Here is a 17,724-nt window from a genome sequence, read left to right as displayed (position 1 = left end):
CATTTGCATCACTCATGAAAGCCAGAAAACGCACAGAAATTCCAAGTGCTTTGTTATGACATACTTAATGGACAGTTTTGCATGTCATTAGCCCAGCTCCATCACTTTTTTTTTTTTTTACTGCTAGCACTCCCCCTCCCAACCATCCCTTGCCCAAAGAGGAATACTTTACTTGAATTGCTGATCTTTGGTGCTCCTTGTCTTTGCCAGAAATCGTTCAGCTAGCTTCTCCAAGTTCCTGGAGTAATCCATCTCGATCTCAGCCTTTTTGCGGAAAAAATCCTGCAGGTCCTGGAGCAGCTGGACTCTAAGCTCACATTGCTGATCAAGACATTTCAGTTGTTCAATAAGCTGGGCTCGAATCTCTGCAAACCAAGGCCAAAAAGAAAAGCCACACATATACAGTTAAAACAGAGGGGAAATTAAATGAATAGCCTAATGGTACATGGTGCTAGTACACTGTTAAACCTAAGTAGGTCTCAATATCTTGATAAGCAAATGCATGAGAAATCCATGTCAACCATTCTGAAAAATGAGCAGAGTTGTTTTTAAAAGTGTTCACTATAGTGTGATGAACTTAAAACTGGAAGACCTGGGTTCAAAACCCATTCAAACACAAAACACACTGGATGGTCATGGGCAGGGCACTCTCTGACCTCGTTTGCATGCAACCCATTTCCACTTTCAATTAACAACCCAGGAACACCCATTACTGGGTTGTTTCATGATGTCCAAACCCAGAAACTCTGGGATGTTTATGAGTTAACCCAACAACCAACCATGGGCAATTGTTGAGTTAACTCTGGCTTGTTCAACCATAAACAACACAGACTTTCTCAGTTTGGACATCATGATATTCCCCAGGAATGGGTTGTTCCTAGATTGTTAATTGAAACTGGAAATGGTTTGCTTGCTTGTCCCTGATAATTTGTGGGTTAAACAACTCAGTAATTGCCAGCCTAGTGCACAAAATGGGTTTTTCTAACCTACTTCACAAGGCTATTGAGGATAAAATAGGATGACACCCTGGATGCTGCCCTCAGCAATTTAGAATGGGATAGAAACAAATGCTATTATGTAAAGGCCAGTTAGTAAAATCAAGGTTAAAATTGCTCCCCGTGCCCCTCCCTTCCTCTCCGGCCTCTAGCCAACCACAATACCAGTGAAACTTCTCCAGAATTAACTGGCCCCACAGATAACAAAATAACTACAATTCTGCTTTGGACACTGTGGCCAAGGGATAACAAAAGCAAACTGGAATCCAATACAATTCATTTACAAAGAACGCTTTTACTGCTGAAGATTCTATCAATCAGCAGTGTCAAGGGCACACTTGGCATCCCGACGAAGTGGTCATTGTCCAAAAATGTACTGAATCTCTGTCTAGATAAGGGCCGCAGGGCTGGCTAACACTGCAATTCCCTGCTGTTAGCTCAAGTTCCCTCCAGAGACGCTCCATCAAATTCCTTTGCAGGCTATTCCTAGGGCAAAACCAAAGCACTGATCATGCCGGGCATTCCCAGAAGACACCAATTTGGGACTATTCAATTAGATGCTGGGTTTCCAGCTGCGCCACTGCAATTAAATGCTGCGCATCAGATTGAGAATACTTGGCCCCTAGAAGGTCCAACACACTCGCATTCCCAATTGGAAAAGGTCACAGGAAAGACAGTTTCATTTTTCTTAAAAAGAATGCCTTTGAGCAAAATTTGCAAGCAGATTCCTTTTGTCTGCACAGAGGGTGTTTTTATCACTGATGTGGCTGCTGCTAATATAGATTCTTTATTTGAGCGTGGCAAATGCTTTATTAAGACCACCTACTGCTTGCAATAGCCATGGGGGAGGGGTTATATAGTTGTGTGAACCGCCCAGAGAGCTTTGGCTATTGGGCAGTATAAAAACGAAATAAATAAATATTTTTTTATTGATCTATGGAAGCTGACTGAATCATATCAAATCAAACTAGCTGACTGAATGGTATCAAATCTGGCAATTTGGGCCACCATTCTTGGTTGCTACATTGAAAGCCTACCGGCCTGTTACGTCTGGCTACCAAGCTGCTAAATATGCTAGTTCCAGATCTATTAATAATGCTCCCATCCCAAATGTGCAATAAAATGATCTAACTATGCATTTCCCCCAGTGACTGCCTGAAGACTCAAAATGCTAGCTGCAGCTGTCTGTATTGCTGGAATTTTGCTGCAGCCTGCTTCAGCTTGTTTATAAAATAACCTTGTTCCAAGACTGAATTTATATTAAAAAATATAAATAAGCAAATACAACACTTAACATTCAGTGCACTTCTGTCTTTGTTTATGACTGTGGATCATCTGCATACAAAAGTCAATGGAAAATGTTTCATTTAGGACAAGAGGATATTTTCCCAAGTATTTTATTTCTAAAATGGCCCATTTAAACACACACACACAGAGGTGTAAACTATTAGGAAAAACCACTGAATGAAAAAGTTTATACCCTACAGTGTCAAATAGCTGGGACTCAGTTATAGAACTCATGTTGTGCACAAATGTCTAAATTACAACTTTGCTTGTAATTTGGAAAGACAAACTGAAAAGGATTAAGTTGTCTTAAACTTTCAAACAGCACAGAGAACTGGGCCAACCATCAGGCAATAAGGGAAGATGCTATTAGAGAAGAAAACACACTCCATAAATTGCTTCCTTTTAAGAGCTATCAGAGTAGATATATTTAGCTTCTGAAAAGTTTTCATTTTGTAGATGCAACTTCACAGCTACATTATCAAAAACTGTTTGGAAGACATTACGCAATCAGTATACAACTACAATTAATTTTCATGCATCCTATGCATAACATGAATTTGCAGACCAAACACCCACATTTAATGCAACCTTTAAAATGGTACCCATTCTAAACACTTAACCATATATATATACCCTCTCCCTTCTCCTACTTCTTTTTAATATTGTTTTTAAAACTGACAAAATTCCAATAGTGCAACTTATGTCGGTATGTGATACAATTTGGGGTTACATCACAACCCACTAGTTCAGACCAATGATATATGCAATCCAATTTGTTCATTTATAGTGCTCCAACTAATGACAAACACAGCAAAACAAAACTATATCATGTTCTGTGCCTCTACTTCAATTGTTTTGGGACACAAACCACCAATCAAGAATAGGCAACACATGGGTAGGAATCAAGGTGTTGTTGTTAACCTTCTCAAAATAGAGCATCCTTTGAAAATGTCACTCAGAACAGTAAGCAGCAGCAAAACGGCCATTTCAAAACTTAGTGTCCCCCCACTCCAAAAATGCCTATTCAAAATTGTTAAAAAGCAATTAAGCTTAACCATTATGCTCATGTAAATCCTAATTAGGCAAACAATCTAACTACTTAGGCTCACATGCTGCATGCCAGATAAAACTGCTAAATCAAGCTAGCGACCCCTTTTGGTTCTCCAGATATCTGCTATGTCAGGACTAGTACTTTGCAGTAAATCAAACAATGTGCTTCTATAAGAGGGAAAATAGCAGCTGATTGGGTTGCCAGCAGTGGGGGACAATAGTTCATTGAAGACCCCAGTACTCCATCTGGAAGGTTGAGCTATGGAAGGGCAGTGTTGCCCACAGATAATTTTTGCAGTGTTTTGTTCTGGCTGCAAATAAAATAAAGCCAAGAACTCTGGAATTTCCTGAAGCTCAGAGAGTATTCTATGGTTATACAATGTCTTCTTGTTATCCCAAAGCTTGTACAAGCAGGAATAGTTTTCAGCCTACTGTCAGAACATACTATAGCACAGTGGGTGAGTGTATTACAGTACAAAAGAAGAAAAAGACAGAAAAAGAAGAAAATTTAGATAAAATATGTAAACTCATGGGATTGGTAACTCGTAAATGACACACTCTGAATTAGAGAACATGATTGGAGGATACACCCATTTAATTTTCAGAATGTAGCCATGTTAGTCTATTACAGCAAAAATAACAAGTAGCCTTGTGGCACCTTAAAAGCTAACAAATTTAGTCTTTAAGGTGCCACACCCTCTTTATCTGTTGTACTCCAACCCACCAAAAGACCAACCTAATTTTTTTAAAAAAAAGGTCTTACATTGCTTCCAGAGTTCCCAAGGCCGTGGGATATGATATAGTCTACAGCTGACTCAACAGGGAGTCTGCCACCTATATTAGCTTAGTAGGGACATGAATTGTGGGAGAAACTGCGGCCTTTTTTCCCCTGCAGCACCATCAACACAGATGAAAATTTAAAGCATGAGACAGGAAATGATTGGTGGTGAAACCAGGCTAGACCCTGACTTGATGGACAAGCTTAATTGCAACTGACACTGGTGTGTTTGTATCTTCCTTTTAAAGGCACATGAAGTGCTGAGTTCCTTGAAGGCCTCAAACTCTGAAATAGGGCTTATCAAGAACAAGGTGGTAACTTACAGTAGTCAACATCACTGTGACACTTTAAACTGAGGATTATGAAGGAACCTGGGGAATGTATTGAACTCAAAATCTTAAGAAATTTAGGGATGGCTTGGCCAAAATCAGCACCTTGGAGAAATGTGTTCCTGTGAGTTAATATGCTCACATATATCTCATTTTTTTAAAATCAGCTTCATCTCTCTAAAGGAACTTCACAGATACACAATCATATCACATTAATGAAGGGTCCACATTGTTAAGGTAAAATGATCTTGGCCATTCTAAACCTAATATGAATGCAGTTCCAATAAAATAACAACACAAAGGTTGGCCTTAGTCTTCAAGGGAACATCCAGTAAATTAAATGTACTTTTACCAAGAGTTAGTTTCCCCTTTCCTATTCCTTCTTATTGAACTGGATCCCACATTTTTTCCTGCCAGTGAAAGCACTGCCTGAGCACAATGCTTCACAGAATGCTCCAGCTGACAGGAAGGGAAGGAGATCTTCAGTGATTCCTCTTCTCTCTGCAGTCCTAAGGACCATGTCCTACAATCTTCTAGAGGGTCCCTCAGTCCTCTAGAGCAGCCTTCCCCAACCTTTTGCCTTCTACATCTTTTGGACCACAACTCCCAGCATTCCTCACCATTGGCTCTGCTAGCTAGGGCTGATGGGAGTTGAAGTCCAAGACATCTTGAATGCATGAGGTTGGGGAACCCTGCTCTAGAACAGATGTTTGGGAGGCAGGGGAAGGGGAGAATCAAAGATTGCCTCCTCATCTATTCTGCTCGCTAAAAAGTTCCACTGGATCAAAAGCCTTCAGTAGACAAAAGGAGCCCTTCCATCCACGAAAGGACCACTCTGGATTCAGACCACTGTATATATTTTCTACTATAGGTTTTCTACTTCTGCATGTATTTCTAACTTGTGTAATATATAAACACATGTGTCTGGCTTTTTAAAGTTCCCTTCAAATGAAAATTTAAAGTTCCCTTCAAATTTTGCATTGCTGCTGTTTTTATCTGGTTGAGCTTTTATATTGTATTTTATATTATGGTTTTATACTGTTGTTTTATACTTTGAATGGTTTTAATTTTTGTGAACCGCCCAGAGAACTCCAGCTATTGGGCAGTATAGAAATGTAATAAATAAATAAATAAATAAATAAATAAAGACAAGGTTCATTGTGACAGGAATGAGCCTAGGGGCACTTCAGGCTCACACACTTTCATCTTCCCTTCAGCACAGATGCAAGGAGTTCAGAAGTGTTTAATTAAGATTTCAATTCACCATAGCTGAACATTAAGTCTGAAGTGTAAACTGTGGTTAACCAAAAGTATGGTGTGTTAACCCATGATTTGAAGTTGTTTTGTTTCAAACAAACCATGGTTAAGAGTAATCACAATCAGTTGTGTCCAGACACAACCAGCTGTGATTACCATCAATCAGAAGCCAAAGCTTCCAAACTCCTCCTTGTAACTGTGCCAGAAGAGGGAAAGGGAAGGACAGCGGACAACCCAAAGCTCACCTAGGTTCATTCGCACCAAGATCAACCATGATTTATCATGACATCTGAAAGCAGCCTGTTGTCATGTCAAGCCAAAGGTAGATTCAAGAAAATTTTTTACTTCACACTCATGGAAAATGCAGAGACAAAACAGATGCTGTAAATGAATTGCTGAACCGCCAAATAATAAACAGATGTTATCTTGTTAAGCAATAATCCTTATAACAATTCATAGTAAACTCTGAGATTATAAAATCAAACATCTCCTTATCTATATTCTCTCTTTCCCTCCATCTCCTTTCTCACAAGCCGACTTTCCTTCATGCTGACGGATGCTACATCCTACCCATATTCCTAACTGCCTTAGGATGCTCCTTTCAATCACAAGCAGCTCTTTCTCAATATTCTAAGAAGCTTTACAGTTGAGTACCTAAAGTCACGAAATTCTTTAATCCAATACTTAACTTAATTCATAATGGATTCCACTAAGACTGTTATTTGGAGAAGCAGGGGAAAGAGAGACACACCCTCTCAAGCAGGAGTTAAAAAGCAGCAGCAAATTACTAACACCATATCTGCACAAATTTAAGCCTGGATTCAAGTCCTGGATATACTATTGCTTTGGTGCTGCTAATTATAATTTAATAACTTTAACTGCCACACAGTACCAAGGAAGAGAACATTAATTCTGAGCAGCAATTCCAATACTGGATCAAACACACACTACATTTCCTTTTGTGCTACAATTCATAAAAATATTGGCTTGCCTACAATTTATATCCTTAGTGATACTGATGCAGAGAGAGCAGGGAAGAAAGCCTCCAATCGCCCTGAATAGTCCTTAATTTGCAACATGTGCATGGAAGGTAAAGCTCTGCTATTCATATCTGTCAAAGCCCCCATGCAGAGGTACCTGACAGAGTGCATGAGGCTGCTGGTGGGCTCATAGCCCAATGGGAATCTAGTGAAGATTTCAAACGCGTGAATTGTTATCTCAGTGTGAGGGCTCTGAATGCAGCCTGTACCACCAGTTCAATCATGACTGCTCAAAGGTACTGAAGTTACTAGCAGGGACCACATGGAGAACCCCCATGTGGTAGCATTGGTTCATACAATTGGTGCCTCCACCCATTCTCAGAAGGCCGCTAGCCCACCAGGTGACTGCTGAGGCTTTTCAACAAAGGAAGCAGGGGAAAGACATACTGTCTCAGGACTGCATTTTAAAAGGACTGTTACTCACCTACTCCTTAGGTGAGTGACATCCTGCCCATAACAGTCATTAATGAACATTTGAAACTGGGAAGACTGCATGTAATATTCATGTTTTAGCATGGCTGATACCATTTCTCATTAGCGCACCTCTTTCTGAATTACATCTCCCCCTCCCCTTCTTTCTGAGTTTTAATTAAATATATGGTATCTCCTTGGAAGCTCTACTGCTTAAGCAATTTACATATTTTATTAGAGTTTAATTTGCATCAAGGACGCTTGTGTGGAGAAGATACACAAGGAACACTTACATGCCAAAATCAGTGTTGGTACCTCCTGGCTGCAAACCCCCAAAATCCTTGCTGAGTCAATATCAAGTAGGGGTTACTAACCAGAAATTTTGCATAAGCTTCAACCTAACCTGACCAGTTGTATTTTCATATGTATTAATGCATACATACAAATATATTTATGCATATTTTAAAAAATGAATGAAAGAAAAGTAGGAGTTACTAAAGGCTCCTTCACTAAGATGACAGAAAACACTGTAGCATCTTAATGGCTAATTGACTATGAAAGCTTATGCTTCAATAAACCAACAACCTACCTAGCGACTTCAAACACATTTAAACTGACCTGTGGACCAGACCTTGATCAACACTACTGTTTCATCCTGCAAGCATCTCATACATCCAGACAATCAACTCTCTTGAACTTTATATATAAAGACACCCTACCACCAGCCAGCTGTACTTATTATTTTGCCACTTAAAAAAAGGCTTCTGTTTTTACCCAGCCATGACATTGCTAACAATAATCTCAGGAATCTAAAGGGAAATGAAATACCTTTGCACTGTCTGTTGTAGAAGAATACAATTGTCCGAGTACTCATGAGTTCGCTTTTCATCTCTTCTATTTCATACCTCTTATCTCCACTGTAATCTGCTTAACTCTGCTCAAACAACTTGGCATCTGGTTTAATCATTCTTATAAAGAGACAGGATGTCGTACTATTTCACATTTAGGGTTTCTATTTTACATGGATTTAGATCATCTGCTTCCCCATTGCTGCATTCACTAGAAACCAGATGGACAGAAGTTTAAAAAAAGACGAGTTTCGTTTACAGAATGGGAAGTTAACTGAATTTGTTTTCACATGCTGATCAAGACTACAAAATTCCCCAACAGATCAGCTGATTTGAAGAAGTTTGCTGCTGCAAAACAAATTCGCATAAAATTCTACAGTGGCTTTTGAGAAGTGACAAACTTCATAGGGAATTCAGCTGTTGAGAAAGCAGGAATGGAACACATAACTCTGAAAAGAAGAGCACAGCGGGAACTTACTTATATTCTTTTTTCCTTTAAATAACACTGAGAGTCCGCCCCATGAGCTGACTCCCACTCTTTATTTGGCTAATGCATGAGGGACCCCCCCCTTCCCTAGCACTTGGTACACTGCGGTAGGAGCATCTCAAGCATCCAAAGTGCATCCGGGATCCCTCACTCAGCGCCACGGCAGTGTTCGAAGCACCAGTGAGAAGAGAAAGACTTCCTTCTCTGACATAGCCATGTAAGGAAAAGGAAGTTCTTCTCCAGATCAAACGGCAATCTGAGCCAAAGAAGAACTATTGGGAAGAGACATATAGACTACAAAAGTGCACCAATTCATATTTCAAACCGAGTAAATTACAAAATTAAATGATATCACCAGCTCATAGCAAGCATGTACTTCTGTGTGGTGATGCCACTACGAGCACATGTGCAAGCCAAACCTGACACTGTATTTTTATTTTTTTAGTTTGGCGAATTACAAATACAGATTGCATTTTACTATGAGCAACCAAAAGGGAGTCCTAGCCTATTGTGTCCTAAATGGAAAGCGTTTAAACCAAGAGTTCTGGGAGGAAAGCCAAGATTTCTTTGGCAGCCATGTACTTTATCACAGCACAGAACTTCTAAGATGTTTTCATCCTAATCGCAAATACCAAGAAATTTAAAATGATAAGAAATTAAGGGAAGGAATAAAACACCCTATACCTAGGTTCTCACAATACTAAAAGAAAGAAATAGTGCTCCTTCTCCCTCCCACCCACATGTGAGAAGTTAATCAGCAAAGATACATTTGATTCTGACACATGGTGACAAGAGTAAATGAGATTCATGGTGACCTAACACAAACAGTGATCTCAACTTTAATCCTGGAAATTTAGAGATCCAAACCACTTTTTTCCAGAGATATTCTTCGTAGCACGTACTAACACCCCATAGGTAAAACTGGCTGTTTCTCAATGGCTGTCTGCCATTTTACCTCAACAGGAGACACACCATGACACACAAAAGTCAAAATACAAAGAAAAGGCAGACAATACCAAGGATCTGCTGGTAGATCTCTGGGTGATTTGCAATAGATAGCAAGAATTTTCGACTACCAGCCATTTAAAAGGGGGAACGAAGGACCTTTTTTCTTCCTAATTTAGGCTGCTGAAATCAAGGGGGAAATGGGGGGGAAGGGTAATAGGAATAAATTTGTGGGCCTGTTTGCATGATTACGGAGGGGGAAATAAGCTGCAGTGGCTTATTTAACCCTGCCATACATGCCAGTCATGTGCTGAAGGTGTGTGGATGTGTGCTTTGTATAATTACCCTCACTGGCATGGCTTGCCACGTCATGCAAACCTGGCGAGGGCTCTTGATGCCATGGTTAACAGCCCATGGGTTCTGGGGGGCTTGTTAACTACAAAAAGAAGCCACCCTTGCCAGGTTCGCATGATACAGGAAGCCCTGCCACTGAGGGTAATTATGGTAATCTATGTGGAAGGGGAAATAAGCCAAATAAGAAATAACATTTCCCCTGCTGTGATCATGCAAACCCAAGCTTCAGTTATATTACTGAAAACAAGTTCCTCAGCTGGCCATGGGCTCAGACGCACCTTGCTCTGCAATTCGATGTCTACCTTCTTGAGCCACTATTTTGCATCTGGCTCCAGTTGGTGGAACTTGGGGCTCTAGTAAAAAACAAAGTAATCCCACAAGCCTGAAATCTGCCCCTATTGGGCTCACTATGGAAGGGCAGAAGGTCATGAGACTTCAGATTTCAGCTGTAGAGAAATTGTTATCAAATTTTAAAGCCCTCAGGTGAATTAATGGAAAGATAACTACATAAAGCTACCTAAACAACTTTAATCAGTGGTGTGACTGCACCAGTATCTTTTCTCTTTCAAGTGACTCAGCAGGTGAAAAACAAAATGCTCCAGAATCAACACAGAGACACATTTATACAGGCGGTTGAAGTAGTAATTTTAGATCCTAGGCCTCATTTGCAATCAGTTCTAAACTAAACCAGAAACTCCTGTCTTATAAAGCTATAATTAACTTGTGCTTGGAATGTTATTCAAGTACAGCTTACAATAGCACAGTATTTTGCTGGTTACTTCCGTAAACTGGCTAAAGAGGTTAGGCTATTATGTCTTAAATGAATTGCAACATCAAGTTATGAACAAAGCCAAACAAAAAATATCAACCCAAATTAAGTAAAAATATAAAATAGTAGCTCTGGAAAAGATGGCTTGGATTTCCAAGTTAGCAGGTTAAAGGTTCAGACCACATCACATCTCACAGTACTCAACCTTTGATTATAACAAAGGGCGGAGAATACAGCACTACTCCTAATAGAAAATTGAAGCTGGTGAGTGCAAATAGCATTGCAGCCCAAAATGGGGCCACTGAGACAGAAGAAGGTTTGCAGAAGTGCAAAACGATACTTAGGGAGGAAAAACTGAGTGGGCAATCCCCTCCAAAAACAACAACCCAATGAGTAGCCACAGAATGTCTATTGCAGAAAAACAGAAAACTAGAGGATGGGAGAAGGAATGGAATCGAGCAACTTGGCTAGCACACGAGCAGAAGAAACTCCACACTGCAAGATCTTGTTGCAAGTCTCACTACAAAATATGATCCAGATTGCAGGAATTAAGCTTATTATTTCAAGTGTAAATTCCGCATTTAGGGGGTCACTGTTAGGATGACCATATGAAAAGGAGGACAGGTCTCCTGTATCATTAACAGTTGTATAGGAAAGGGAATTGTGTTGGCATGCGGTACTATGCAAACTACATTTGCGATGGTTCATTTATTCATGAAAGTCAACACTGGATGCAACAGTTCAGGTATATAAACCAGCCATGGATTTCTAGTTCATCTGTCCACACTACAATGAAATCAAAAACAAATCTCCCCTACTTACTTTTAGCCCTCATTATGAGCAGGCTGAACACCTGCAAAAGGCTAGTAATGGGAAAAGCTTCTTTGAATATCAAACTGCAGCTGGTTTCTGTAATGGTGCTTTCCATTATTAAATATACAAAACCAAATTATTTTCTACAAAAAATAAAGAGTTGCAAAAACAAATCCTGGGCACAAAAGGATTTTGGACATTACCATTTCCTATTACATGTAATCATATTAGCAGCGCAATCAAGCAGACTTATACCTCTCTCCCCTCACTCTATTTCAATAGTTTATAGAAAGTTCTATGGCACAATGCTTCTGGCTCTTTTAGCAATGATGGAAGTGTGGATGTAAAAATTAAATTCCTACATTTGGTTCTATATGGTAGAAGCATTTTTGTGGTCATACTATAGCATTCAGACTAATGCTTAAAGACTAAAGCAAAATTAATGAAGGCTTGTGACATATTACACACAAATACTTTCTCACAGAAGCAGCAGTGCCAAAGGGAAATGAGTTAGTCACCAGCTCACAGCAGAGGGAAACATACATCTTGTCTAGGCACGGTATCACAGATTGCACTTCTAAAATAACTGGGCTCTCTAAAAGGCTATGTAGCATATATATTATGCTCTTTAACGCTGCTGTCTGCAGTTCAGCATTTTGTTCCAAGAACAACTTTTAAACACTTAGCTGAGCTGCTGCCTAGCTATCAGCCAATGCCATTGAGCAAACTGCTAATACTGAGCAATAAAGGAACCCCACATTACAGATGTGGAAAGATCCTTTTCCTGCTATGCTGGAATTGTAAATATTATCCTGATTTGCACATAATATTAACCCATGGTTTATGATGATCAAACAAACTGTAGTTTGACTTCTTAATCTTGTGTGTTTCCCTCCTTCTACGACTACTGCCTCCCTGTATCCCAAATGCATTTGCGGTACTGTAGCACTGGTACATAGAGCAGTTGGTTTTTTCAACTGTTCTTGCCTGCTGCCTTTGTTGCCTGGCAATACAACCCATGAACAACTCATGATTCTGGATTCACATGTAACACCACCCATGGTTTAAACAGACCCAAGTTCACAAAGAAACAAACCATGGGTTCTCCTTCTGGGTTGTTCGTGATTAACAAACAATGGTTTGTTAGTGTGGCTGTGTCCACACATCACAATGACCCAGAATTCAACAACCCATACTATGGGTTAGTGATTGTGTGAACCAGGTGACTGGTTCAATGCTCACTGAAACAAAAATATTATATATCCATTCATTTTCATTCCATTATATATCCATCCATCTCACCCTACCTCTAACAGCTGATAAGTATGTTACCAATAGGACTAGCACTGAGATTAACTTACATTTTGAGAGACCATGTTTTCCTAGTCCCAAGAAGTACCATGTCAGATTTAAACACATACAATCACACTCAAATAATTACCACATTAATGCTCTTTGAGGACCGCATTCCTATTGGCTTGCATTTGCACTACACTGAATTACACTTCAGTTCTATAACATCCTGCTTGAATACCAGGGACCTGGACTGTTACAAAAATATCAGGCATACTTAATTTCTATTTTTAATTACTTGTGCCAATCAGGTAACATTCTATAGGACAATGGACAAATCTGCAACACATAGAAATGCAGTTGAATCCAAGCACAGCCTTCATATTTCCCCCCTCACATTAAGTAATGCAGTACTTAACCAACCCATCAAGAGCTCTTGCTGGATCACCTACATTTGCTTCAATGGGAATTTCCCAGGTCTCCATGCAACTCTGTTCAGACGACACTGTTAACCAAGCTGGTTAAGGATTTTGGTTAAGCAGCAAGGTTAACGGTGTCGTCTGACATACGTTTTTGTTAACTTGGTGCCTCCGCTAACCACACTGTGGTTGGTCTCACTAACCCTGTTCTGCAGCAGGTTTAGTGGCACTAACTTTGGCTTAAGGTGTTGTCTGACACGCACCTGTGGTTAAGGGGATGAAATCATAGAGCTAGCAGTATAGAGTGGCCTAACCAGCCTAAATTGTGCACATGCCAGCTCTCCCAGCAAAAGGGCTGATGGGATATGGGGCGGAGGATTCAGGCGCTCATCCAACTGCTTTGTGGTGAGCGTGTGGTTAAGAAAACTGGAAACGGGACAGGATTAACTGTGTCGTGTGCAAGCATATGGCTTGTGGTTAGTGCTAACCACAGAGAAGCATGGTTAAGCTAACCACAAAGCCCTCAGTGTTGTCTGAATGGGCCCACTGTAGTGAAAACAGGTGAAATAGCATCAGCTTTATGAATGGTACATATGTGCGTGCATAGGTGCTCAGAATTTTCTGTTTCAAGGCCCTGCTTGTTCTGGCCAACTGGCTGCCACATTATTTCATTTATATCTTAAAATTATTTCAGTTACCTGATTATTCAGCTAATTTCAGCAGCACTAAATATAAGCATGCACCTTTAAGATTCAACACTGTTATACAATTGTTTCTGATGGCACATTATTACTGTATTTACACAAGGCATCAGTAAGAGGACAAGTATTCACATATTGCTTTGCCACCAACTCTTTATGCATCAACATTCTACTCACACGCTTTCTGAGCACTGACTTCATCTCATTAATTTGCAGACCATGCACACTGGAAAGTTCCCCTAGAAAAATCCATGCTCAGCGACAACAGTCTTGCCATCATATTTTAAAAGCCCTGGAGGATTGGTTCTCAAATTTCATCACAATAAACTTCCTTAACTTGAGGAAACAAAATGCAGAAGAAAGCATGTGGAGCCACTTGATGACTAATGAGATCTGTTCAATGAGGAAAATGAATAACTTCACCTTGCCTGTTTCACACTGGCCCTGTTCAGAAGACACCTTAAACCATAGTGGTTAAGGCTTTTTTTTGTTAACAAAAGAGCCTTAACCACCGTGGTTAAAGCCTTAACCATGGTGATTTAAGGTATCTTCTAAACAGGGCCACTGTAAATGAAGGTGTTCTGCTTGTGTACTAAATAAGGATTCTTCAGCATATGGATCTTTATAACCACTATTTTAGTTTAAGACCAAAACTTTTTTGAGAAATATATCTACACAAACACACACACACTATTGGGTGTGCTTTTTAAAAACTTATGTAATATTTGCATCAATACAAGACAAAAGAGACCAGCTAAACAGGCATTGTTTTCCATTTCGACCAGTATTTCAGATGCATCTCTGAATCAAATGCATCCTTCATGGCGAATGGTATTATTGGAGAAGATTCCATCCTGCTATGTCAACTGCTCTTGTCATCTTTGCTGGTAGGATTCCATAAAGAAAAGAATGGAGTGACACGGGGAATGAACTTTCCCCTCACCACTCTAATATAGGGGTTAAGGCCACAATGGCAAGGAAGGTTGCACTCCTGCCAGCTGGGCTATATCTTTTTTCTTTGATAAAAGGCTTCACTGTTCAAGAATGTCAATCTGGCATCCTTCACTTGGATCCTTGTCCCTTAAAAGGCATATAAATAAAAGGTTACACAGGGATTGATGTCAGGTGTAAGAGGCAGAAAGAAATTCTCACCGAGACAGCTCCCACAGTCTACGTTTCATTGATTAAGCAACAAAGGATACTTGAATATTTGATCCTCTCCCTTTGGTTGTCTTGCAGCAGTCTGCTCAGATAACACACAGAGTTCCACTAAGATTCTATTAAGCGGCAAAAGATTTCTTTCTATGCACGTCTGATTAATAAACTGCATGGGGAGAGGGAAGAGTTGATTCCATGGCAAAATATTTCTCACACTCACGCACATACACACACACTTTCATTCTCCCATTCAAATATTCAAGTTGTCATTAAACAACGCAAAATGGATGGTTAGATGACCATCTAACCATGAATGGATGGTTAGAGTCCAGAAATTTGGGGATAATAGCAACAAGTAGTCCAACTTAGATTCCATTCATTTCACTCAGTCTACTCTAAGTAAGACTAAGATTGGATACAACCCTTTGGCTGGCTTTGACAGCCAGCCAAAATTTGAGGGTCTTGCACTCTGAAATTCAGACTGACGTCAGAGACCTCAAAATCTGAATGCAACTGCAGGGATAAACCTTGTCCTTTTCCAAAGTTCTATTTATTTATTTACTTACTTACTTGCTGTATTTATATAGCCACACCAAAATACAAGTTCTCTGGGTGATTTGCAAAACCAAAACAACATTACAATTCAACAAGCCACAATAAAACTATTAAAACTAAAACACAATAAAACACATATTTAAGTTGTTTTTTATTATTTATATATTTTATATTTATTTATATATTTTATATTTTATTTTATTTAGTTATTTTAAAAAGCCAAATTAATTTTAAAAAATATTCCTGGTGCAACTCCCCCTCTCCCTAAAGATGGTAACAAGTGAACTTCTGGGAAGGCTGTTCCATAACTGAAATGTCATTACCAGAAAAGCCATTTCCCCAATGGTTACCTTCATTTCTCTATTTGTTGGAAACACTCAGAGCAGGGCCTCTGTAGAAGACCTTAATGTTCAGGTAGGTACATATGGGAGGTGTGGTCTCTTGGCTCCAAACCACTTTGGGCTTTAAAAATTAGAACAAGCACTTTAAATTGGGCCTGGAAATGGTTTGGGAGCCAGAGCAGCTGACAAAGCACTGTCATAATGCAGTCAAAACGCCCAGTCCCAGTTAATAATCTTGCAGGCCTATTCTGGACCAACTGCAGTTTCCAACCTGATTTTAAGGTAGTTCCACATACATTGTATTGCAGTAGTCTAAATGGGTGGTTACCAGAGCATTGGTAATTCTGGCCAAGGTATCTCCGTCCGGATAAGATCACAGCTGGCATATCAGCTGAAGCTGATAAAAGGTGCTTCAAGCCACAAAAATAGCTTTAAATGGTAATGAGAACACAGGATCAATAAGTACACCAGGCTGCAAATCTGATCCTTTAGTGGCAGAAGGTGAGAGTGACCCCACCTTGAACAGATTGAACACTATTCACCTGGATAGATGAAACACTTGCTAACAGTGCTCTTTGTCTGGATTGAGTCAGTTTGCTCTCATCCAAACCATTACTATGCTCAAGGCTTATGCAGACATTCAGCATGCTCACCCTAGGGCTGAAAATCTATACAATGTCCCAGTGCGCTTGGCTCCTCTAAAGACTTTCATACACTTACAAACACCCTTCAGACCTTATCCCTAGATGCACAGAGATCTTTATAGGAGCCTGTATGCTTGAGGGTGTTGGGGTGGGGTTTACATGTGCCCCCCTACACAGTTTTAGTCTGTGTGTGCAGGCGAACACATGCATAGGGCTACTACCTCATCTGCATCGGATGAAACGGAAGGAGAAAACCGGGTGTCATTTGCCCCTCCAACCAAATCTCTAGGACAGCTTTTTCCAACCTGGTGTCCTCCAGATGTGTTAGACTACAACTCCCATAATTCCCCAGCCAGCTTGGCTATGCTTTCTGGGGATAATGGGACATGTAGACCAGAACATCTGGAGGACACCAGGTTAGGGAAGGCTGCTGTAGGATCAGGAGCTAGACAGGGGGTTCTCCCTAAAGTTGCACTAAACATTGGAAGCTCTCTGAAGCACAGCCTAAACTCACAGACAAGGCCTTGGCCTTCATCCAGGTTCTAAGCTTGGAAGAAAGGCAGGGGCTCTTCCCTGCAGTCACACTGAGCTTTGAAGGTGCTTGCAAGTAGTGAGACAGCATGCAGTTTCAATGGGCCTCCAAAGCCCAGCCTGTTAATCAGAGGCAATTTAGATCACTGTTAACATATTCCTGGACCCTGAACCCGATGCCTCTCCACTGTGCCCAAATGTTCAGTTCTATAGATTATCCTCATCTCATTTGTTCTTCTTGAACGAATACACTGATGATTTATTCTGTCAAGTTCTTGGCCATAGCCTAGAAACTGCTATGCTCATATACTCTAATTATTCCTACCAAGTTTTCTCGGTTTGAATAGATATTACTCCAAGGTCAACACGTGAGAACTGTATGCTTTTCCAGCCTCTCTCCACACAACCCATGCTGTACACAGAATCACATGGAAAATGCTCAGTATGTACAGAGAGCAGTCTGCAGCCATTTTGGTCACTGCTATAGTTGCAAAAATTTCCCCATTTTTGGGGTCTTAAGATTTAAGGAAATAAATAAATAAATATTAAATTACAGTGTGTGCAGGTAATGACTCCCCCCCCCCCCCGGTTACACACACACAAATCAATCATGCCAGCAAGCTAGCATTCCACCAAAAAATTTATTAATTCATACCAGAATGACTGGTGTTTAAAACTGCTCTAAAGGTCTTTGGAATAAATTCTACTCTTCTCTCATT

At 40.1% G+C, this 17,724-nt stretch overlaps 1 protein-coding gene across 5 annotated transcripts in view; it reads right to left on the bottom strand.

The window, feature by feature from the left end:
- Positions 1–17,724, bottom strand: part of SRGAP2 (SLIT-ROBO Rho GTPase activating protein 2) — a 205,287-nt gene that overhangs the window by 134,249 nt on the left and 53,314 nt on the right. For all 5 annotated transcript variants that reach the window (XM_063142633.1, XM_063142642.1, XM_063142648.1 and 2 more), the window contains exon 3: positions 173–365. In XM_063142633.1, coding sequence (XP_062998703.1) covers positions 173–365 — 193 coding nt within the window. The remainder of the gene's footprint in view (positions 1–172; positions 366–17,724) is intronic.

Source organism: Elgaria multicarinata, chromosome 1 (genome assembly GCF_023053635.1).
Source record: "Elgaria multicarinata webbii isolate HBS135686 ecotype San Diego chromosome 1, rElgMul1.1.pri, whole genome shotgun sequence".
Lineage (NCBI taxonomy): Eukaryota > Metazoa > Chordata > Lepidosauria > Squamata > Anguidae > Elgaria > Elgaria multicarinata.
Note: the sequence above shows the minus strand (reverse complement) of the source record. Positions and strands in the feature narration are given on the sequence as shown.